The 23,611-nt window shown below is 39.9% G+C and overlaps 4 protein-coding genes across 5 annotated transcripts; 1 reads left to right on the top strand and 3 right to left on the bottom strand.

Annotated features, from left to right (window-relative positions):
- Positions 1–1,452: 1,452 nt before the first annotated feature.
- On the bottom strand, positions 1,453–6,631 carry LOC119892447 (2',3'-cyclic nucleotide 3' phosphodiesterase). The gene is made up of 4 exons (XM_038704700.1): positions 6,487–6,631; positions 3,301–4,788; positions 3,046–3,173; positions 1,453–2,869 (listed from the first exon to the last, which is right to left on the bottom strand). The coding sequence occupies exons 1-4, from the start codon at positions 6,569–6,571 to the stop codon at positions 2,405–2,407; spliced, it is 2,166 nt and encodes a 721-aa protein (XP_038560628.1). The 5' UTR covers positions 6,572–6,631; the 3' UTR covers positions 1,453–2,404.
- A 667-nt stretch (positions 6,632–7,298) lies between these two features.
- odad4 (outer dynein arm docking complex subunit 4) lies at positions 7,299–10,941 on the bottom strand. The gene is made up of 11 exons (XM_038704687.1): positions 10,716–10,941; positions 10,441–10,572; positions 10,135–10,288; positions 9,992–10,050; positions 9,651–9,801; positions 9,196–9,420; positions 8,902–9,109; positions 8,731–8,817; positions 8,392–8,588; positions 8,168–8,268; positions 7,299–8,073 (listed from the first exon to the last, which is right to left on the bottom strand). The coding sequence occupies exons 1-11, from the start codon at positions 10,839–10,841 to the stop codon at positions 8,038–8,040; spliced, it is 1,476 nt and encodes a 491-aa protein (XP_038560615.1). The 5' UTR covers positions 10,842–10,941; the 3' UTR covers positions 7,299–8,037.
- Positions 10,942–12,171: 1,230 nt separating this feature from the next.
- Positions 12,172–18,507, bottom strand: dnajc7 (DnaJ (Hsp40) homolog, subfamily C, member 7). The gene is made up of 14 exons (XM_038704653.1): positions 18,393–18,507; positions 17,240–17,328; positions 16,997–17,121; positions 16,143–16,256; positions 15,736–15,810; positions 15,509–15,627; positions 14,566–14,719; positions 14,162–14,326; positions 13,553–13,644; positions 13,310–13,383; positions 13,065–13,211; positions 12,787–12,939; positions 12,535–12,597; positions 12,172–12,425 (listed from the first exon to the last, which is right to left on the bottom strand). Exons 1-14 carry the CDS (start codon positions 18,464–18,466, stop codon positions 12,388–12,390), a joined length of 1,482 nt encoding a protein of 493 aa, XP_038560581.1. The 5' UTR covers positions 18,467–18,507; the 3' UTR covers positions 12,172–12,387.
- Positions 18,500–22,147, top strand: nkiras2 (NFKB inhibitor interacting Ras-like 2). Of its 2 annotated transcripts, none has more exons than XM_038704666.1 (4): positions 18,500–18,542; positions 18,967–19,081; positions 19,828–20,069; positions 20,705–22,147. In XM_038704666.1, exons 2-4 carry the CDS (start codon positions 18,988–18,990, stop codon positions 20,945–20,947), a joined length of 579 nt encoding a protein of 192 aa, XP_038560594.1. In that variant the 5' UTR covers positions 18,500–18,542; positions 18,967–18,987; the 3' UTR covers positions 20,948–22,147. The 2 variants fall into 2 exon arrangements, with proteins under 2 accessions (XP_038560594.1, XP_038560602.1); XM_038704674.1 differs by lacking the exon at positions 18,500–18,542 and adding an exon at positions 18,549–18,871.
- The last annotated feature ends 1,464 nt before the right edge of the window (positions 22,148–23,611 follow it).

Below are 23,611 nucleotides of genomic sequence, written 5' to 3'. Positions count from 1 at the left end.
ATTACTCAAATACTGTACTCATCTACTAATTTGAGGTACTAGTTGTAGCCTACTTAAGATGAGTAAAGAAAAATATTTCCTTTTTTACATCAGTACATTTATTTAACAGCTACAGTTACAAGTTACTTTACAATTTAAGATTTTATATAAAAACACATGGCTTGTTTATAAAATATGAGGCATTGTTAAAAATTAACAGTATGTAAAAGTATATAAGATAGTTAAAGTTAGCTCAAACATGACTAACAACAGCAAAATGCTTCTTACACATTGATGCATTAGCAATAATAAGGAAATAATATAATATAAAATAACACTCAAACGGGCCATTTGTCTTTTGCTACCATTACTTAACATAAGTAGCATTTTGAATGCAGGACTTGTGATGGAGTATTTTTACAGTGTGGTTATTGCTACTTTTACTTAAATACAGGATCTGAATACTTCTTCCACGACTGTATTTTTGCTGTTATTTTAGGAATTTTAGCACTTGAATTTTCCACAAATTTCATGTTGAGTATTCATGTGATTATTGGATAAAATTAAAACATCGGAAGTCCGGGAGAACGTGAAGGTAACATTAGTTTCTTCACATGGCTCACACACCACTCATGTAGAAACAAGGCCAATTATCCGTCGCTGATCTTGATTGGTTGATATTGTTCTTTATGTACACAGCTACCAATGAGGAAATCACTTGCTGTTGCACACAACCAACACATCGAGTCCTCTACGACTATCCTGAACTTTGAGGTCTGCATTGTTACACGTGGACCACCAGTTCATGGTCTTTCACCTCCTCCAGTATTGTCATAATATTTGGAATACATTTTTATATAGGCTGTTAAAGAATAAAAAGTATAACATTTTGTAGCTTTCTAGACAGGAGCAGTATTTGTGGTAGATTGTGTGATAACTGTCGCGGTCATTGATATAATAACCTTACAAGTTATACAAAGCACAATTTTATATCATGCTGGAATGTATGAACGCAAAATAGGATAAAAGAATGACAGAGGCATGATGAGGATTTGAAGTTTCAAGTATATTGGGTCAGAAATGCAGTGTGGATATTACAGCTGAGCACAGGCTGCACTCTGGACAGTTATGCTTGATGGCAGCTATACTGTCAGATACATTACTTTCTGATCAAAGGACAAACTGAAGTGAACTTAAAATGGTGCAATACAGTCTGTGGTACAATGTTTGACTATTCAAATATAGTATTTTCAACGAGGGGAGACTGGAGTAAAGCCAGTCCTGATACAAGGAAGCTACATTAGGTTACATGTATAAATTACAACCACACAAGGGATGAGCGCCCTCTTCTGGTTTACAAGATCAACTACAAATGCATGATGTGAGAAAACGGCCATGTGCAGCTAAACTGATCCGGCTGCATGCTGCTCACCAACGTACATTAGTAGTACTAAAAAAAGACATCAAACTGCATTACTGGAGCAAAGCATGTTCTTTTTTATTAAGTGTACAAAACAAGTGCAAAAATAGTGATTCATAAGAGCTACACAAAGTAGGACTTGCTGTTCAAAAATTACAGTCACAGAAGATACAAAATTGAGATGCAATACATGAGTTGCGGTTCAAATAGGATAAAAGGGATCAATGGTGCAGTCTTGCGCAGTAGAAGATTGCAAAATATAGACAGATTCACAGCATTTGATAAGTACTAAGTGCAAGCTGCTGAAAAAAAAAAAAAAAAGCCAAACGTATCAGCTTTCTCCCTTTCAAACTATGCACAGTGCAAAGATTGTACCAGGAAGGACCTCTATAAATGACATTCATTCTAATACACTTAATCAAATAGATAACTTTGGCCCATATGCTATTGTAACAATGACTTCCTAGTCTGCTCACACACAGAGATGACTTTAAACTTACAAGAGGAAAGGAATCACCAGACAAATTCTGTTGAAGAGGTACTCTTAGCAGGTCAGAAATGTGTTACTATGTTGATACCGTTAACTTGAGATGCATGCAATGAAAGTACCTAGTTTTTGAATATTTGAATACTGAGACACTGACATGTATAGAAGAGGAAAAGTAAGTTTTAGGTAACCGTGGAGCTGTGGGAGGAGGCTATTCTACCTTAGTCTAAAACTGAAGCCAACACCTCAGCAAATAGCCAGGTACTGCAACTCTGGCACTGATATGCGAAACAAGATACTGAACAATATTAACAAGCCTAAATGGATTGAAGGCATCTTGGGTTGTGGTGCAAATCAGTAAAGAAAAAACAAACAAAAAAAAAAGGGCACACAGCTTGTGGATTTAGGGCAGCTATAACTGAAACCCTAAACACTGCACAAACACACACACCTTGCACAGAGTAAGCCTAAGTTTTAATTCACCAGTCATCCCGGCCACACATCCCCACGTTTGCCATTTACTGTATGGAGCACTTTTGCTTCTTCTTCTTCTCTGGTTCTTTTTTGGGCGGCTCGAGCTCCTTGGGTCCGTAGAAGCTGGCAAAGCAGGCTGGGGTGCAGATGGGCTCTCTGAGACTGAGCAGCCACCTTCCTTCGCCGTAATAGGTCAGCGAGCCGAGCTCCATCTCCTCCACAAGCTCCCCCTGCTGGCCTTCCTGCTGCAGGGCCAGGATGCCCAGCAGATCCAGACCTGTTTGAACTGGATCGACACCCTCTGCACAGCCTAGAGTAACATGGGCGCGGCTACCCGGAGGCAGGGAGGCAGCTGCAGGGACGGCAGACTCCGCCTCCTTTTCGGCATCGGCTGGCCACAGCAAAAGCTGCTCCTCGGTGAGGGACACTCTGGCACCAACGGTGCGGGGAGTGACGAAGAGAGCACTCAGTGACAGCTCGAACACAGAACTGTAGGAATCTTTAATAGCCTGAAGAGTAGGAATAAGGAAATAATTATTATAAGATTAACTTTAATATAATCAAAAAAAAAAATTACACTGCTTGGACATTAGTCTTAACATGCCCATAAACATGTGTAGCCACCAATTTCTTAAAAAATAAAAATCTATAGGAGGAAAAAAAACTTGAGTGACAGGTTTCTTACAGGATTCTCTGCATACTCTTTGGCCCCCTCTGCTTTTCCATAGTTACAGAATTTTGTAGTGCAATGGAGGGTCCCTTTGGCTTCAAAGTACTGCTCCAAATCCACCTCCTTCTCAGCTTTACCAGTGACTGTAAATACAAGGCAAGATCAATCGCATTCTAGTCATGCTAGAGATTTTAGATATGAATCTGCATAAAAGACTTGAGATTGTGCATTCACCTCTGTAATAATTGTAAAAACTTTAAATACACTCACAGTCAATCAAGTGTTTCTTGAAGGCCTCCAAGGTGTCCAGCGTTTTCAGGAAGTCCATTGATGTGCACCGGACCTTTTCCTGGACACAGGACAGAAGAAACCAGCCAAAGTAAAGAGGAAGGGACATTTCCTCAAGTGGACCTCTCATGGCTTCCAGTTGGGCCTCCTTTAGTCCACGCCTAGTCTTCTTGATCAGCTGTGCCTTATCTCTGCTCCATTCAGTGTGTGGCTCCAAAAAGACAGGAACAAGATTGTGTTGCTCTGCAATCTCCCCCAGGCGGGCCAGCCGATCCTGGGTGTGGTTGGTGTCATCTACCACCATCAGCAGCGATGATGCTGTTCCTGCACTGCAGCAGGCCACCACAGCGTCATCCAGAGCCTTGTATCCATCCCCAGATGAGTCTGGATCCTCTGGCTTTACGCCGTGGTCATCAGCAGAGAAGACAGAGCATTGGTCTTTGTAGGCATCAGCTATGACACGGGCCAAGAAGCTTTTACCGCTTCCTGGAAGGCCTCTGAGGACAACAAGGGTACGAGAGGTTCGCAGGGCGTCTTTGGTCTGCTGCTGTTCCAGGAGGGCAAAGGACAGGGAGCCAGATGCAGGGACTGTATCCTCTTCCTTCTGAAGGTCAGATTTAGCACCTTCACTTTCTGTTGCTGCTTCAGCTCCCTTCAGAATGCCAGACTCTACTTCAACCTTCTTGTCCTCTGCAGGTTGCTCCTCCTTTAATGTCACAGCTTCTGTTGGTTTTTCTGAGGAAACTTCTGCCACAGTGTCTGCTGGTTTTTCCTCTTTGGCTGCGTTATCATTTTCTGCCACAGTATCCATTGTAGTCGGCAATTCTTTCTTAGTTTCCACTTGTTCCGACACACTCTCTTGTTGGCTGGGTGGTTGTGTGTCCACTGGCTGCTGCAGCGTGGCTGGTTCAGGTAATGTTTGCTCTTGCAGTTCAGCTTGTGCAACTGATTCTGCCAATTTCTCTGGCCCTGGTTCAGGGGCACTCTCTGCCAGAGGTGTTTGCACAGGCAAAGGTTCTGGGTCATTCTCTGGCACAGGCTGCTGTTCAGGCTGGATGTTTTCTGGTTCTGTGTCTAAAGCTGCAACTGGGGCAGGGATCTTTTCAGATGACTCATCTGCTTCTGGTGGTGCCACCACAGCAGCCATGTCAGATTTTTCTTTGGGCAAGCTCTCCTCAATCTCCACTTCTGTTTTTTCCTCAGACAGCGTAACACTTTCTGTCAAAATCAACTCTTCGGTTTCTTTCAAGTTCATGACTTCTGCTTCATTGCCATTTACTGCCAGCTGCTCAGTCTCTTCAGCAGCAGCTGCAGGCTTCTCAGGCTCTGTAGAGTCTTCTGGTGTCTCCAGTTTTGACACAACCTCTTTTTCCATGACAGTCTCCTCTGGCTGTGGAGTCTCATCTAAAACCTCACCGCTCTTGTCAGTATCCATGTCTGGCTTAAAGTCTGACTTTACACACCACCTACCTTAAATACATCAAAGAAAGAAAATGTGTTTAGTTGGACCAATGATGACTGATCAAATTAAGTCATAAAAATGTTGGACACACAATGTCCATTTATTTATGATTCTGTGCTCTAACATAACTACATTAAATCTATTATAGTCATAAGTTTGATCAAATGGGATCTTTAACCAGCACTATAATTTTTTTTTTTTTATGAAAAAAAAAACGTTTGGCAGTATAAAAATAATCAAATAGTGTGAGGATTGCAGCCTTAAGCAGGAAGTTACTCAATATTCAAGAAGTAAGAAAAAGAGTATTAGTTCTGGGTATTAGTTAAGGGGGGGGGGAGGGGGGGTCTTTTTTTTTTTTTTTTATAGATTTGCAGTTTAACAAATTCTGGATGTGCAGGAGGCAGACACAAGCTAATAACAAACTTAAGCTATAATGTCCCTTTCTGTTCAGCAGGGGTGGTGGCAAAATTGTACCACTGCAGCTCATCCTCATTTTTTATTTTCAGCAGTGGCGTTGTGTTGCACCAGCGATGAGTAAGAAAAACAATAATATGTTTGTTATACTATGAGTAAAGGAAACTCTGCTACAGCCCGCAATTTATGCAGAGTAAAATGCCATCGGCTTAAGCAAATAGTGGTGACTACTAGCAAGTTATGGCAATTATAACTCCAGTCATCTTGTCTCGAGCTGAACTAAACATGCCTCAGCCTGCTGAGAGGGTCCGGGCTTTTTAGGGAGGGGCGAGAGCACACCGTTGTAAAATGATAAAAGGGGTGCGCTGGGTTTTTAACAGGACAAAACATGAGCATCATTGCGAAATAGTGCGATGTTTTATCTCGATTATCTTGTTTTCAGTAATTGGAAATAAACAGCCGGATGCGTGACTGCTAAAATACCTTGAATTGCTAAATTAATTGCGCCAAACCTTTGCCCGCAGACATGGACAAAGGGTTTATGAAAATGGGGGTATCGCAGAAAAAGTGTGATGACTTCATAGTATAGCGACCTAGACCGTGTGGCAGGTTATTTCAAATGTCAGATAAGCTGAATAACAGATGTGTGAAAACCACATCGTGTCATGAGACACGAAAGGGAAGCACTAATGCAAGCCAATGTAACAACAAAGACAAACTGACTAACATTTAACAGCTCGGAATACACAAAACCTGAAACCAAACATATGCAAAAATTAGAAATATGAACACTTATTTAACTTCCTCTTATTCGTTGTACAACCAAGGTTTCAGTAGTAGCTAGTAAATGGCGCATTGAGTGAGGGGATTTTTTTTGTTTAAGGCAAGTTTAAACTAAATGCATTACCAAATAAGCTTAATTTAGAACAAGATTTTTTTTGTTGACGGACGAGTCCAAGGGAGCTGAAATATTGTTTTAAACGAAGAAATTCGGTAGAGTTTGAACATGACATTTTATTAACTGCACAATGTGGCCAGGCGGGGAGTGGCGTGCACCCAACGTTAGCACGCCAGACAAAAACAATTTAGCCAGGCAGTCAGTGGATCTGGTTAAAACATCACCAGCTACAGCGCCACGTCTGAACAAGTTTATACCATAGAGTGTATACAGCCCATGGTGTATACAAGTCACTGCACGTTACCGGAACAACTTATTTCAGGCGTAAAATAAAAAGTGTAGTAGATAAAGAATACTGTACAAAGGGCTTTTGTTTGCTAAAATGCCAGCTTACCAGATACGCTGCAGTGGAGCTGTCGGTGGTGCCGCTGACCACGCGTTTCTCTCTGGATACAATGACAAGGCAATCCTTGGCACATATGGCATAGACGTGCACCCGCTTCAAAAGGAAACCCGGGAACGCGCAACTGGGCGTGGCCACGGACACGCCCCTGAGTACCGTAAGGACGCTGGGAAATTTTTTTATGATCAAGATATGGATAGAATAAAGTACAAAAAGAAACATCAGGGGATAAAATACATTTATACGTATTAATGATGGTTTAACTGGCTATTTAGCGTTATTTCCCCCCCTCGCCACCTCATGCAAACTAAGCTTCGTTTTCTTAGAAATAGCAAAGGCAACGTTACGTATTTCTTTTTTTTTTCTCAGGTGACATTTGCTCCAAGCTATATCTGAATAAATTGAATTAACAATCTCCTGCATGGGTCTATATGTTATTCTAATTTTGTGTGTTTGTTTGTTTGTGTATTTCTTTGTAACTATATATCTGTGACTGTCTGTGCTAAAATAAACACTACATTTGTCCCCATTTTACATGAGTTGCTATTTTTTCGTTCTTACTGCACGTCTCTTTAGTAAGAAAAACAACTCACTCACACACCTTCCCATCTCATCCCAAAACGTAGGCCTCACAGACAGAAAGACTACAGTAGGCTAGTTTGGATAACACAAGGCAATATATCAGGGACATTTTCTCAAGATTTAAGAAGGCAAAAAGTTCCCTCACTATGCTTTGTTTCACATTCATTATTAACATCTCAGGCAAAGAGAGGTACTATCAAAAAGCAGACAATGACCATAAATTTGAATTGTACACTTGTTTTTTCACACATAAACATTCCACTTATATTAACACTGCAGGAAGCAGTCGTCTGTGTGTAACTCACACCATGTACTCCTTGTGACAGTAAAGGTGATTTGTGACAAGGGGAAGTTCCCTGCAGCAAGTAGGGAACTCTTAAGTTATTAAAAGATAAGAAGACTTCTGTTGGCAGGTAGTAGTGTGTATGTCAAAGTGTGTGATACAATTCCTCTGTATTTTTTATATTCAGTGACACATTTTCAAGTTAACACATATTCCGCTTTTCATATAAATCTGCCAAAAATGTGGTCTCACAAATAGATTTGGACTGTAACTGACAATAATAGCAATATTGAAAATAATAGCATTTATTCTTAAGAAATAATTCTGAAAATACAGCAGGATGTAGGCCAGATATTGATCTTATAAACACTTCCCCATAACCATATTTTCACTCTTCAAAGAATAGTAGATACCTTTGCACTATTCACTACTGTCTATAAAACTAAGGCTGTCATCAAAACACATACACTTCTTGCTAATTCTCCTACGGTGCCTACCCCAGCTTTAAGCACTCTTTGCATTCATAAAAACTCAAAGCTGCCCCTTTTGAGGGAGATGCCTTTTATTAGTCTCTTTTTGTTCTATCTACGTTTATTTGCTGATTGTTGTCTTCTATAGGTCTTTTTTTTTCTGCAACTAGCCCTCTGAAGCACCACAAATCTTGACGGAGGATGCCCTCACTGTGGTAGGTGTTGCTTTGCTTCATCAAGGGCCTGAAAGCAGAATGATAGATGTCAGCGATCCAAAATGTCTTTTAATGGAACTAAAAAGATGGCAAAGGTAGGAATATAACAACAGAGAGGAAACCTTCTGAATGGCAGTCATGGCAGAGTCGTCTTCTTGCAGTTTGGCAAGGGTCAAGGCTCTCTCAAAGTGAGAGACGCAGGATTCAGAGTTTCCAAGTTTCACTGGGATAAAAACAGAAGAGAAGCATGGTAGCACTAAATAGTTTAAAAAGTAATAATAATCTGACATGTCACAGAAACTAGAAAATGTCTAATAATATTAAGAAAAAATAAATAAATAATTACAGTCGGATTGTGCCACCAAAACATTGGCGTTTATCTGCCATTTCTCATCGGCAATATCATCAGCCGCTGCAACTGAACGGATGCCATAGTCTCGGGCTTCTTCGTGGCGATTAAGCTCCAGATAACACCAGCCAATCTCATGGAACAGCCAGGTCTTCTCCAAACCACCACAGACCAAGGGAATCTTCTTCTCCCAGCTGAATTGAAAACACACAGAGAAAAGAAAATGAAATAACCAATCACCAATAAACTAATCCTCAACAGTCATACCTCAATGTAAAACAATGCTCGCTGAGAGAGGTGTGACCAATTTTTATTGGTTTTTTATTCTTTACTTACAACTCAATGGCCTGTGTGAACTGTCCAATTTGGGCATAAACCCGACCAATGTTGTCCAAAGCCCTGGACGTTGCATCTGGAAGTTTGCTGTTGATAAAAAGGATTACTGAACGTGTGATAGATTTAGTCTGATGCATTTAGTCCTATTGTGTAATTTCTCCAAATTCTCACCACTCTTGAGCCAACTCCAAGTCTTTTTGATGATGGTCTAATGCTTTGCCAATGTCCCCCAGCTCGATCAAGGCATTCCCAATACAACTGTGCAGGCTGCCCAAAACCTCTCTCTTATCAGGCACCTCTTTCTCTGACCATTCCTGCACTATCTTCATGACTTGTTCAGCCTTCTTCAGGCTACCTTCTGCGTTTCCAGATGTCAACTCTAAGATGACAAACATACAGTGAGCAGTTTTTTAAGGCTACAAAGAAAATCAGTAGGCCACATGTTCAGCCAGAAGCCTGCCTTACCTGCATCAATGTCATCCAGGCTCTTCAGCAGAAACTGAGCAGGTTCAGAGGGTGCGCTATGACGGGGCTTGCTACATTTGTGCTGTATGTTTTTACGCTCCCTTTCCGGTGCACAGATAGGTTTCTCCTGGTTCCAGAACGTGGTGCAAGTGTCAAGGTATGTGAGGCAGCCCTGAATAACATCTTGCAGTTGTTCCCCACTCTTTGTCTTCCCTTTTACCAAGTCTGCAGATCATAAAAGTTTATTAGCTTATTAAAAGTGAAAAAACAACAGTGAGATTTAACAGATTTAACAGTAAGAACTGGAGGAGAAACTAATAGTAAACATTTTAAGTTACAGCCTACCCTATCTGCCAGCAAAAAAAGATAAAGATGCAGAGAAACAAAAGCGTGGACACAAACAGTGAGCGACATTTTTTAAAGTATTGTATGGCCTAAGTAAAACAACATAGTACCTTCATCTTTAAGCAGTTGTTCTAGATATTTCTTGTCACTGTAAAACTCTCCCAGCAGATGTTTGGTTATCTTCTCACTCTTAGGGATCTTCTGGGTCTGCTGTTTTTTCTCCCTCATCAGATGCTGAGTAGCATTAATTGGCTGTGCCCTCTTTATCGGTCAGGCAAACATAATTATTTTACAGGATTATACCGTTACATGCAAAGAACTGCACAAGCACTGGTAATCCACTAGTTAGGAAAGTGATCCTGGACAGGATTGATGTTTGTATGTGTACAGTTACTCATAAAACAGCTTTACCTCTAGTATTTCAGTGAGGGGAACACAGAAAAAAACTGACCTCTTCATCTTTTTGGAAAAATGACAGGTCTCCCTTAATCTCCAGTTTTACAGAAGGGCCTAGAAGATGCAAGAGATGAACACGTGGTTTAGATCATATGCCATTATTTAGTGTAAGTCACAAAATAGTATCGAATTACTTACTGCCAACAGAGTTTTCTATGGCCTCCTGTGCTTTCTGGATACCCAGTCTGAACTCCTGTATTTGTGGACGTAGCTTTTGTCCTCTGTGGTAAAACACCAGGGCTAATTCTAAATCTCCCATGTAGTACAATGCCTCAGCTTTCTGGTACAATCCCTGCAAAATCACGTTAAAGTTAATTTTATAGGTTTCACTTCATAAATTCTCCCATTTGTACATTAGGTGCTGTATTGAAGCCCATAGTCATCAATTTATTTCTTAAGTGTTAACAGAGCAAGGGACCAACATTTCTGTTACATGCAATTTACCTCGAAAAATGACTTGTCTTGTGTGAGTGAAGCCTCTGCATCCTTTAAAGCGTTTTCAGGTTGCCCCATCTTCAGGTAACATTTTGATCGGCCAATAAAGCAGGTCTTCTCATCAGGCTTCAAAGTCAGTGCCTTAAGAAAGAAGGAAGTCATTCCTCCTTGCTTTTAAAACCTCGATTGATAACTTTGCACAACATGATGCAATTCCAAAATATTCTGTAGTTATCACCATACCATGATCAGTTTGTTACGCTAGCTAATTTAACGTTACTTACCGTTGTGTAGCTCTCTATAGCCTTTTTATACTCTCCTTTCAGGTACAGCCAATCCCCATCGGCCATTAAGGTTGAGAATACGCCCTTTGGCTTTGCACCTTCGAAATCTCCATCTGTGTTTGACATTTTTAAGCAAAATTGTCGGTCTTAAAAGCGTTTACAAACAATTTAATTTAGGGAGGTGTCTAAAAGCCCAATAGTGCAGTCAGCTGCTCCCCTGGCAACCACGCTAACAAACCGAGAACAGGAAACAGCGCCATCTTCTGCCCCCGCTTAGTAAAACCCCATCTCTGTTTTTATTAGAACCATGGACTTGTAGATATTAGAGTATTAATGCTAATATTATGTCAGTAAAACAAAATAAAACCAAACAATTTAAGGGGAAACCCAGAGGTGGCCAACTTTATTGACATAGCTGGTACTTTTCAGGGGTAAAGAGAGGATAGTTTCACCGCAAGGGTAAAAACAACAAGAGCAAAGATGAGGACACTTTTCTTTTATTCCTGAAGAGCAAGAGGACAACACACTCATCAGGAAGTAACTGAAAATGACCAGGTTTCCATCATCACACAGTGCCTGACCTTCTCAAACAACAGCAAGGACCTATCACAGGTCAGATTTGTTCTATTCTTTTGCATTTCTGCTACACTGCGTAAAATTTGTAAACTTGCATTACAGTCAAAGAACACAGAGCATAATCTATTTGTGCGCAATATGTAATGCACACCAAGCAAAACATCTTCCTGATTTTGTGTAAATAGGATGCTCATAATCAGTGCCTCTTTCAAACTTCAGCAGAGAGCAGAAAATTGTCCTCATCTTACACCAATGGTTCTATTAGACAGCAAATTTACAATAAATATACATTATCAAAATAAAAAAGGAACAAAATCAACTATCATCACAAATCAACACTTTACATTCCAGTAAAATGTACAATGCAGCAATCTGTGAATGGCAACATCAAACATAAAACGTGTGACAACAAGAGGGAGGAGGACTTCGCTGGCAACAAAACCAGCACGACTGTCTCCACTGGCATCTTTCTAGTGTGCTTCGGCTGTACTGTATGCGCAGGTCTAGGCTCCAGCTGTTGTGAATTTAAAAAATGCTCACGTGCTTATATTGGCTTCTGACAGAGTCAGTTTTCAGTGCGAATCGTAGCAGCCTGTCTGTCTGTCTGACAGATTCTTCAAAAAGGAGGAGTTGTCGCTTGCTCAGTGATTTTCTTCAGAAATCATTAAGTAAGTTATTAACTTTCACACAAAGAATATCCGGTCAGCAGTAAGTTGAGAAGAGCAGGATAACAGTTTGCTCAATACTCAGTTGCATCTCAACAATTTCTCCAGGATGTCATCTCTAAAAGTTCTGATACAATACCTGCACAATCTCTCCTAGCAATTACTGACTTTCAAGTTTGTTTCATCCTGTAAGGAAAAAAACCAAATCCAAAACCAAATCCAAAACCAGTAACACTATCAACTCAGCCTTCTTGATGTTCTTGCTATATGGGCTTTAAATCATTTGCTGCATGTGGGTTGCATTCGGTCAATGGCATAGACAAGAATCTGACTTGCAATCAGTCGGTCATTAAATACGGATGGTGGATCAGGGGGTTGACATTGTTGAAAAGTCCTGATGTAGTAACTGTTTAGGTAGATGAATCCTCCAATTAACCAAACTGGAAGAAGAAATTTCCTGGTCCAGATGCTGAAACAAATAACAAACAAGTCAATAACTGATGTCATTCCGAATGTTCGACAGTAGCAAAAACATTGTTTCTTGCAGCTTTTTGTATACATACAGTACCACAAATTACCTTCAAAACTAAACCCCCCTGGGCCTCCAAAGAATGCTTTGAAAATGTTGTTGGCATCAAAATCTGGTGGGGACAAAATACAAGAATCAACAACAACCAAGATAACATTCCAGTCTGGTTCTCACCATAGAAACGACAGCTGTTTTGTAATAAAAAGGTGCTTCATTAGACATGACTTTAACCATTTTTTACTATTACTTAAATCTGTTCTCCCTTGGGACCTCCCACCCCAAGGCTTGCCAAGGTGCTGACCTCCCATGTTCATGCCATCATCCTCCAGATCCTGACCGCTGTCATAGCGAGACTTCTTCTTTGCATCTGAAAGTACGCTGAAAGCCTCGCCCACCTCCTTAAACTTCTTCTCCTCTTCCTTCTGCACCTCAGGACTCGCTCCGCTGTGACGGTCTAAAGGAATAGAGGGAAAACAGCACAAAAGTAATTTGGGTCAAAGGACACCTGTATACAGTATTTTGTAGACTTGGACAATGATTGTTTTATTGTTAGGGGATATTTTCTGTTCAGTTAAGCACCTGGGTGATGTAAAAGCGCTCGTTTGCGGTAAGCTTTCTTGATCTCATCTTCTGTGGCGTTTTTATCCACTCCAAGCACTTTATAGTAATCTTTCCGCTTGCTTTTCTTCAACTCCAGCTGGGCATTTTTCAAGAGGTGCTTGTGTTCTAGAGAATAAAAAAACAAAACACCGTATAAGCAAAAATAAGGTGAAATATCAATGCTGAAAGCTGTGTCAGCTCAGCCACAACAAAATCTGACTTACCTTTTGTCTTCTCTGTCTGGTAAACCTTCTCATAGTCTCTCACTGCCTCTTCATACTGCTCTGTGTCCATATAGCTGCAGCAGAGTATGCACAAGTCTGCTATTGTTTCTTTAACCAGTTTGAACAATACAATATAGTTGCAGATACTGATAATGATAGTCTAGTGTTTGTCCACGTCTGAAAACCAAAAACAAACCAACTTACTGTCTCTATTAATGACCAAGTTAGAAAACCTGGACATACCACTGTGCTCTCCGTAAATAGGCCTTGATGTAGGTCTCATCCAGTTTAATGGCCTTCGTGCAGTCTTCAATGGCCTGTTCTAGTTTCTTCAGCTTTCAAAGAAAAAAAAAAAAAGAAAGTATGACCATGCAAGGCGGAGACAGAGAGAGAAAAGTAGTGGCCTAGTTCTCTTGAAAGGTGAAAGTTCAACACAGCAAGGATACCAAAAAACATAATATTGTAAGAAGGAAAGAACTCACGAGTTTGTGATATGGGTGATGACTTAAATGCGTTTGTATCTATGCATGCCTGCAAAAAACTGAAGGTTCATCTGCCGTTATCAAGACTATGTAGATCCTGCGTAATGTAGAACTCATAGTTTGTAGTTTTGTTTGTGTTCCTGTCCTCGCCTTTATTTAACAGACAAAAGTCATTTTTTTGACAGAGTTTACTAATCTGCAGTCAAATGTTCCAAGGACTGTACACGTTCCAGCTTGGATACTCATGGAGCAACATTAGCTCTCAGTGGCTTTTAGCAAAAGCTAAAGTTAATTCTACAGTGGAACACCATAAAACAACTTGTCAGATGTTGATGCAACCAGTGGTATCTCTCCTGTGCATGTTCCTCACCTTAGATCCAACAGTGGCCCTATTACAGTACAGCTTGGCATTAGTCTTGATGTTGTTGGGGTCTATTGTTAGCGCCTCAGAGTACAGCTCATAGGCTGCCTCAAAGTTTCCCTCCTTGAACGCCTTGTTCCCCTCCTCCTTCTTGGCTTTTAGTGCTTTGGCATTCTGGGAAGACAATACACAGGACAACCTTATAAACTACGCTGGGCTACATTAACAGCAATGTCATTTAGACTTAAAATGGCTGGGAGAATACCACCAAGTTGCATTTTGTTAATTTTCAGTTAGTTAGCAGCTGCTTTAGAGGAAAAGGTTCACAACTGGACATGCATGTAAGGGTTGTATTTATAGGAATTCATACATAAAAAAGGATTTATTAAACTCTTATCTACTGCATTACTCACTCTGCATGCGAGTCGAGCCTTGTCATGGTCTGGAGCCATTCGTAGGGCCTGGACAAAGAACTGAACAGCCTTTTCAATGCAGTCCTCATAATAGAGACAAAGACCACGCACATACAGCGCATCTGCATTAGTGGAGTCCATTCGCAGAATATCACTAAAAAGAAACAAATAACTAATATTAATGGCAAATAAAAAAAACAAATGTAAAATGCAGTGATGAGGCAATTTACAAGGATGCAGTGGTGTAGCAACTGATAGAAAATGTGGTAACAGACCAGATATCCATAATGGAAAGAGAGCACCAGCCAATCCAAGTTATTTATTTACAGCTTTAAATTGTGAGAATGACTTTCCCCATGTCTCTGCAAACAGACCAAGTTCCACACAGTTCCAGAAAATCTTAATTTTCAAGGAAATTTAACCAGGTGAGGTGATCAATTTAGAGATGTGCCATTTTTACAGTGCTGTAATTACATATTTGAGATCAAGGTTACACTTCTTAGACATATGTGCCAAGCCTTTAATTCTTTAGAAGCATTAAAGCACAAAGTTGTGCATATAGTTTTTAAAACTATCAGGTGTTGAGCCCCATGGAGTTGACTAATCTGGTATACTTGTATTCACCAAAGATGAGTCCGCTCAAGAAATCAGAGCAAACCTGGTGATTTCATCAAAGCATTGTGGCTGTATAGAAGTGTCTGAATTTTCAGATCTGTACATTTTGTATTCCTTTCAAGTCATGGTTTTCCTTTTTCTATAGAGCTCTGGGATACTGAAATACTCATTTGTTTTGTCTGACTGATTTTACTAAAATGTCATAATGAAAGCTGTGTTGAGTTAGTAGGGAATGGTATGGCATATGTACACATGTCATGGTGATAAATTCCAATAATGTCAAATAAATGAGTGAATTACCGAGTACGTTTCAAATGTGCTGTCTTACCTGGCTACAGACTGAGCCTCAGGGTAGCGTCCCAGCAAGGCTAAGCACTCTGCCTTCAGTATCTTGAATCTGTGACAAGCTGGGGCAGACTCCAAGGCACGGTCCATGCAAAAAACAACCTAGAGAAAACAACACCATACTTGCATTCTGTGTTGCTTGGCATGTCTGTTACTCATGACATACCATATAACTGACAAAATTAAGTAAGATTGTAACCACTGTCTTACCATCCTGAAGTCTCTCTTCTCAAATCCAATCTCTGCCATTCTCTCATATTCAAGGATGGATTCTGCATTCTTCAGCTGTCAAAGGAATTTGTGGTATTCAGTGACAACGTGCAAGATCCGTAGTAGTCAGTTTGTTTTCAGCTACCACTGGCCTCAAATCTGTGCCATGCACAGTGCTTGTAAAACCAGGTCAATGCAAGCAGCAGTACTTGTGTGTGAATAACCTAAAACTTGCCTCCCGGCTTTCTCATTAAGAATTAACAGTATTCACTAGTTGATCTCCTCTTAAACCGCTCAGTATCAGACCGTGTCACTTTATTTGCACAAGCTTGGCCAAAGCTTATCTGATAGTAGATAATCATGTCCAAGTTGTCAGATCATGCTCTGTCAAACTGAGGTCAACTCACCTCCTGCTGGGCCTGGCAGTTGTCAGTCTCCAGCTCCAGAACCCTCTGGAAACAGCGGCTGGCAGCCATAGCATTGCCGAGGGACAGGTGGCACTTGCCCTCTCGCAGATGGCCCTGTGGATAAAAGACTTACAGTTCAAACGGAAGGGATGACGTCCCACAATTCCAACCCTTGCTGAAATCAGGTTTGACACGCATTTCTTCCGATCGTCACAAATCATAATGCTAGTAACCCTGCAGCAATGTATACACCGGTATAAAACGGGTCATGCCTAAAAGTTGAACAGTTACACAGCTATGCAGTGTAGTAAAAAACTGCCCTCAGTTCAAGGTTCCAAGTAGATGCTGTTGAAAAGTTTTCTATAGCTGTGTCCAAAATCTCCTCAACAAAGCAGGTTAGTAATTTTTTTTCCAAACTCAATGGGTATGAAGACACCAATACAATACAAAATGTCAAGGTTGTGCATAAACACAGAATTATTTATTGTTTGGTGTCTTTCCGTAAGAATGAATCACTTAATGAGCTTTTACATTTTTAGCATTAAATTAATTGAATTGATTTCTATGGACTATCCAAGCTACTCTATCATGAAGCAAATGTTTTTTTGTTTTGTTTTTAAACACACAGTACTGCTGAATTAAACACGGTCATGCCCTTCTCTAGGCATTGTCCACATCAACATGGAAAATAATTTAGCAAAGCATTAGTAGTGGAGGCCAGCATAGTAAACGTATGCAGCAAAGCAAAAAAAAAACAATCAGAACAGAAAATACTTAACAATCTAGGTATACAAGAGTACTGCGAGTAGATTTTCCTTGTAACAGAGTGTAATGATTTGTTTCCCACAACCTGCCTTCATGAAGGTGTTATCTAGTCGAACTGCTTGCTGGGAATCCTCTAAAGCCTCTCTGTACCGACCCAACATCATTAGCGTGGCTGCCCGGTTTCCATAGTAACTTGCATTCTTCGGACACATGTCTGTATAAAACACAAGTTATTGATATCCTATTAACAGACAGACTTCAACTTTTTATTTGTTATCCAAACTCAAAAGCAACATCATCGGATCAACTAGTAGTCAGACTAGATTACCTACCTATGGCCTTGGTATAATAATTGAATGCTTCTGCATAATCCTTCTTGATATAAAAGGCATTGCCTTGCTCCTTGAAGCCCTCTGCTTCCCTGTGTAAAAGTGGGCGAGAAAGACAGAAAAAAAGGTTAAAAGGCAAAGTAAGCACACAAGACTAAGGTGAGTTTGGTTATGGACAGAGGATTGCAATGTTTTGTTTTACAGATTACTGAACAATAGGGCCGCAACTAACGATTATTTTTATCATCGATTAATCTGACAATCAGTTTCTCCATTAATCAATTAGTTGCCCGGTCCATAAAATGTCATAAAATGGTGGAAAGTGTCCATCAGTGTTTCCCAAAGCCAAAGATGATGTCCTCAAATGTCTTGTTTTGTCCAAAACCCAAAGACATTCCGTTTACAGCCATAAAGATTAATTGTATAGTAGAAAATTAACGGATTAATCGACTAATTGTTGCAACTCTACTGAACGTCTAGACACTGAACTTGTCTGCAAACATTATTCTCTAGAAGACCGTTAAGTCTGAATGTACTGAGCATCACATTCATAATCGTGTGTAAAGAGAGCATGTCCAGGATTGTGAATGGCAGTGTGCATGAGAGAGCTTACTGGCCACAGTTAGCTAAACATAGAGAGCCAAACCAGCAGGGCAGAAGTGTCTACTCCAATCAAACACGTAGCTATTTTGTGAAGCAGACAGGGAGCTGAGCCAGGAACATATGACACCATGTTGTGGGCCACTGCCATGGCTTTTTTTGGGAAGCCTTTCATGTTTTACATCACGACCACACAGTGAGTGAGTGGTGTCATTAACTGGTTGGCCAGCTATTATCATTCTAACGCAATGATGTCAAAGAACTACTCTCGGCCTGATCAGCTTTTACACTCGACAAGCAAAGGCAGATTTATAGATATAACAGTGTGCCTGACAGCAACTCAGAAATCCAACACACGAGTTAGCAAAGTGGAAGACAACCAAGCCAAACGCGATCCGGGGCACATTTTAGCTAAACAGTTAGCGGTAGCGAGCTACTTAGCTGTCATTGCGACGAGAAAATTTACATAGCAGGGACTTTTGAGTACATGTATCAGTATAAGGCTTCGTTGTAGATGCATTTCAGTAGCTGACAACACAGCATTAATTTGTCTTACCTTTCTAATTCCTCGTCACTGAGCAGTTCCATGTCAGAGTCCGTGTTCACAGCATCACAGCTCTCAGTCGCCATTTTGCCGTTAATGGGGAGGGGCGGGGCCACATACTGCAGCGCTTACGTACACTGTAAACAGGAAGTTGTCCGTTAGGTAAGAAAAGAGGCTTACTTGCAAGAAAAAATATTCGTAATAGATATCTTCTCATGGGTAGCGAATATCAGCGTATATATTTTTGAATACACGGTTTATAGTTGGGTTAGTCAGTTTCAGATAACATTAGCTACTTGGCATCGTGACTCTGTTACGTTATCTCACCGAAAGCTAACATTAATGCTAAGCTATTTCTTCATTTCACAGACTGTAGTTAACGTTAGGGTCGTTTGCATATCGTTACTGTCAGCATGACTAACGTACATTTTTTTGTGTTTATAACAGAATAACACTTTGGGGACGTTGCTAACGTTACTCCAAACGCACGTGTAAGATAGCACAATTCTGTGCTATATGCATTGACACTGTAAGGGTTAATAAAGTATTTGACTCTATAGTTTTTCATCTTTTCCTCTGAAAACAGATTTTCTGACCTGAGTGAGTCATGGGCAAAAGCTGTAAAGTGGTTGTGTGTGGCCAGGCTGCAGTTGGTAAAACGGCTGTGTTGGAACAACTACTGTATGCCAATCATGTTGCAGGTATTCCTTTTTCTGTATAATAATACTCTTTTCTATTTATTAGTACAAATATAGTTTGTTGATTGTAAAGAGTGTGTTACAGGTTGGTTACGGACATTGTATATTTTAAGTGTTTGATACTCTAGGTAGGAATAGCAATTGAACAAGAAAAATATGTATATTTTAATTACAGTAACTTATAGGTAAATTACAGTACGTAGTCAACTTGCTCATGAAGGCAAAAACCAGAGAGCATCAATCACAAGCATTAAACGAGCTTTCTATTCATACAGCATATTTTTTGCATCTGAATATCATCACGTTTTAGAAATTCTAAAACCCTAAATTTAAGTCAATGACATTAATTTGTAAAGTAAATTATTTCCTGTTTGGCTCCTGCAACAACAAAATGGTATGCACTTATAGCAGCAGTCAGAACAGGTGATTGCATGTATAACACACTCAATGACTTATTGTGATAAGGCACTTGGTGTTTTGAAGATTAATAGTATACATCTAACTACATTCCAGTTTCTAAAGTTTACCTGGAATTAAATGTTAAAGATCACTGCAATTTGTAACTCCTGCCTAAGACTCTCATGTGTAATGTTGAACACAATTTATTGCATATGCTTTTTCTGCAAAGTGTATTGCTATTTGTTTCAAGTAAGGTAATATAAAGGTGCTCATTTACAATGTATTAATTACAAGCAATTGTCTAAATACTTGTGTCGTGTATCACACCATATGTGCCTGTCCACTGTTAGGTTCAGAGCCCATGGAGACCCTGGAGGATATCTACATCGGCTCCATAGAGACTGACCGCGGCACACGAGAGCAGGTGCGCTTCTATGACACCCGCGGACTCCGGGATGGGATGGAGTTTCCTCGACATTACTATACTTTTGCCGATGGCTTTGTACTAGTTTACAGCATTGACAGTAAAGAGTCCTTTAAGCGGATGGAGGCCCTCAAGAAGGACATTGACCGTCACAGAGACAAGAAAGAGGTGAGGACTGATCCCATTTTTATGCTTGGGAAGGTTCATTTGGGGGTACCTTAATAATTCTGGGTTAATTTAGTGGGGACCAATCTAGAGATCCCAAAACAGTTTTCTCTAATTCCAATGGTCTGTGTATCAGAATTAGATCTATAAGTTATTATATTAAATTTGAATGTTTTTTTCTTCCTGATTCTGGTCCCAACAGACAATCTGCCATTGCTAATATTGCAATCTCGGAACCCATCGGCTATCATCTTGCCCCTGGGGGTAACGGCCCATGTTTCGGGGCTAAAGCTAATCTCTAGGGTTCCAAGATTGACAAAAAGCTAAATAGTCATCAGACAATAGCCGATGAGTTCCAAGATTGCATTTCAGCGTTACGCCTCTTTTGCTCTCCACAAGGAATGGTTCCTTGTATGCAACCAAAGCCTGCCTAAATCTGATTGGTTAATACTACTGGGACTACAAATGGAAACCAGAATGCTTCTAATACCAAAATCTTGTCCCTTGCCTACAGATTCTGCATTCATATGCAGATATCCATTTATAGAGATCGCTAATATTGTATTTGTAGCGCACTGATGTGGACAGAGCTAGAGATTACACCGTTGTGGGGCTAACCTGATGATCCTGATCCACAGGTGACCATTGTTGTGCTGGGTAACAAGCTGGACAAGCAGGATGAGAAGAGAGTTGACTCTAACATGGCCCAGAACTGGGCGAAGAATGAGAAGGTACGTCTGTGGGAGGTGTCGGTGGTGGACCGGCGCACACTGATTGAACCCTTTGTCTACCTGGCCAGCAAAATGACCCAGCCACAGAGCAAGTCCACTTTCCCTCTCAGTCGCAATAAGAATAAGGGCAGCGGTTCTACAGACAGCTGAATGACCAGAAACATGTTGTCATAACAGAACTTAGTTTCACTATAAAAAAGATATTATGAAGGATTGAGGTAGTAAGAGTTGGTTTGGAGAAGGTGGAGAAGCAGTGACGAGAGAAAAGGCAGGATGAGTGTATGGATATTTATGTACAGTTAGTGCCGTTTTTATTGGTATAGCATCCCAATTTGATGTTTTGGTGAAATACTTTTATTATAACACATCAGCTAAGAAATTGAAGAATGCAAGAATTTTTGTTTATCATTCCCATTTTATTAGGTTGGAATATAGTCAAACTATTCATCCACATTCTTTACAGTTACTGTTGACATCAGCAGTCATGTTTGGACCTACATAACTTGTTTTTGAACTACTGATGATCAATATTATGATCTCAGTTTATACTTAATAGTTTCAAGATATCACACTCATGGCGCTCACTGTGTAGATAAATTAGGACTTACCATACACTGGCAACTATTTTATTTACACATGTTACCTAATTATTGCATCACATAAATGCTGAATTTCCCATGTTATAAACTGTATGATGGATGAAGGGATTTTATTGACAAATTATTGATTATGTACAGTAACTGTTTGTGGATCCGGAGATTTGTTACATTATGTTCTTTGCTGAGATTCACTATTGGATGTTGAAGAGTGCATGATTCACATTCCTTACCACATATTGCCTTCTGTACAGACTTTAGAGATTTAAATATGAGATAAAAGACGATCAGATGAAAGGCAGCTTCTGCGGGCCCAGGTGCTACTTTTTTTCTGGTTGCGACACATGAAAGACGTAGACCACTCTATTTAGTTACATGTCACAGCAACAGGACTTGTCATAGTATCAGTTAGTCACTGCTGAATTTGAAGCTGGTGTATATTTTACCAAGCTGTAAAATAAAACCCAAAAGTATTCATTAGCTGACATTTGAACTGGTTATTAAGGGTGCAGCATAAGTCAACAAATGAGCAGCTATATGAGCAGCTTTTAATGTTTTTTTAATTGAAACGGGGAAATTTGTTGATATTGTCTTGACTATTCGTGTGTTTGTGCCAGAGTATCAACGCTACATATCCTACAAGCAACTTTTATGTTTTTGTTTTCAAGTATTAATATCCATGAAATTTGCTCACATGATATTTGTTATCATGTTTTGTAAAAAAATTAAATGATTTCTTTCTGCCTAACCAGAATCTTTGGTGATTTTTTTGGGCTCAAATTGATTAAGTAATTAAATACTGCACAACTTTTATTTATTTATTTCACAAAAGCACTGAGTGTTGTGACCTGACTAGGAGGGAATTAGTGAATGGTCTCTGTGATGTGTAAAAATGGTGCTAGTTCAATGACTGAAAAACTCATATCCAGTTAAAGTCTAAAAGTTAAAATAAACCCAACCCCATTCACTTGCTACAGTTCATTTACGTTGTAGTATGTTCCATGACCAGTAGATGTCTCAGATCTTCCAGTAAAAAACAATGGGATGTTGGTAGTATTTAATACAAAGCTGTGTATTGTAATGTATGACATTATGCAGGCATTCATATTATACTAATTGGTTTATACAACATTCAAAAATAAAGAAGGCACATGAGACCAGGAAGCAGACAGAATTGTCAGCTGTCATGCAATAAACTGCCTTGTACTTGATGACTTTGATGCCAACAAAATTCAAATGTAGAGCACACAAACATGACATATTCATATTCAGGAGAAATTATATTGATGACTGACTTTTTTTAACCCTTAACTGACACCAAAAACAACTTCAATGCAGTCCTATAAAAGTGAACCAATTTTGTGTTCAAGTATCCATGATGATCTGAGCACTACAACTGATTTGGTGTTCAATATCTATCAAAAAAAGTAAAATGTAGTAATTGTTGCAATGTCTTTCCTGTATGAACAGTTTGGGAGTGAAAGCAATGCCAGTCAGACAAGGTCATAGATGTCCAGGCTGAAGAAATGATCTGCTAGTTCCACACGGTCATGTTGACTGGAGAGGTTAATGCAAGATAATGAGAAAACCTCAAGTGGAACATTTATGAAATGATATTACACTCACCTTAGTTTCCCCAGAGGGTGCTATCACCTAACATCTCATTTCAATCATGTTCTTTTTAATGACTAGACTTGAGCCAGTGCACTGGTTCATTTATTGTATCACACATTTGGACTATGAATAGTACACAGTGGTGTTAATTTTATGTCCCCATAACAGCATGGAAGAGACTCCTGTAAGTTGTCAACACATTTTCCTGTCTTTCTGTGGAATGGCTCCATGTTTATTGACGCACATAGAAACCGAAATGAAGATTCACAAAACAAAATGTGAAATACACACTGTGAGCGTGCCAGAGCGAGGGATCGATTTGTCACTTGTCTGTGTGATTTATGGACCTTCTTCCTCCTTTAGATTACACTGACCACAAAAGAGAAATTCACACTTGCTAGTCACAGGGCAACAAGGCGATGCCCTTGTGTTGCTATCAGTAATACTCTTTTACTGTTGCATGACAGTGTGTCTCATGACTGCAGCTGAGCATCCAGCTCTCCTGGGGGACCCATAAAATAGATAACATTTAATCCCCTTGTTTTTTTTTGTAAAGAGAAAATAGACTTCAACCCTGGAAGCTGCTGCAGTGACCATCTTTTCA

This window comes from Micropterus salmoides, unplaced genomic scaffold (assembly GCF_014851395.1).
Source record: "Micropterus salmoides isolate LMB-PRFRI ecotype aquatic unplaced genomic scaffold, ASM1485139v1 Ms_hic_scaffold_10, whole genome shotgun sequence".
NCBI lineage: Eukaryota > Metazoa > Chordata > Actinopteri > Centrarchiformes > Centrarchidae > Micropterus > Micropterus salmoides.
Note: the sequence above shows the minus strand (reverse complement) of the source record. Positions and strands in the feature narration are given on the sequence as shown.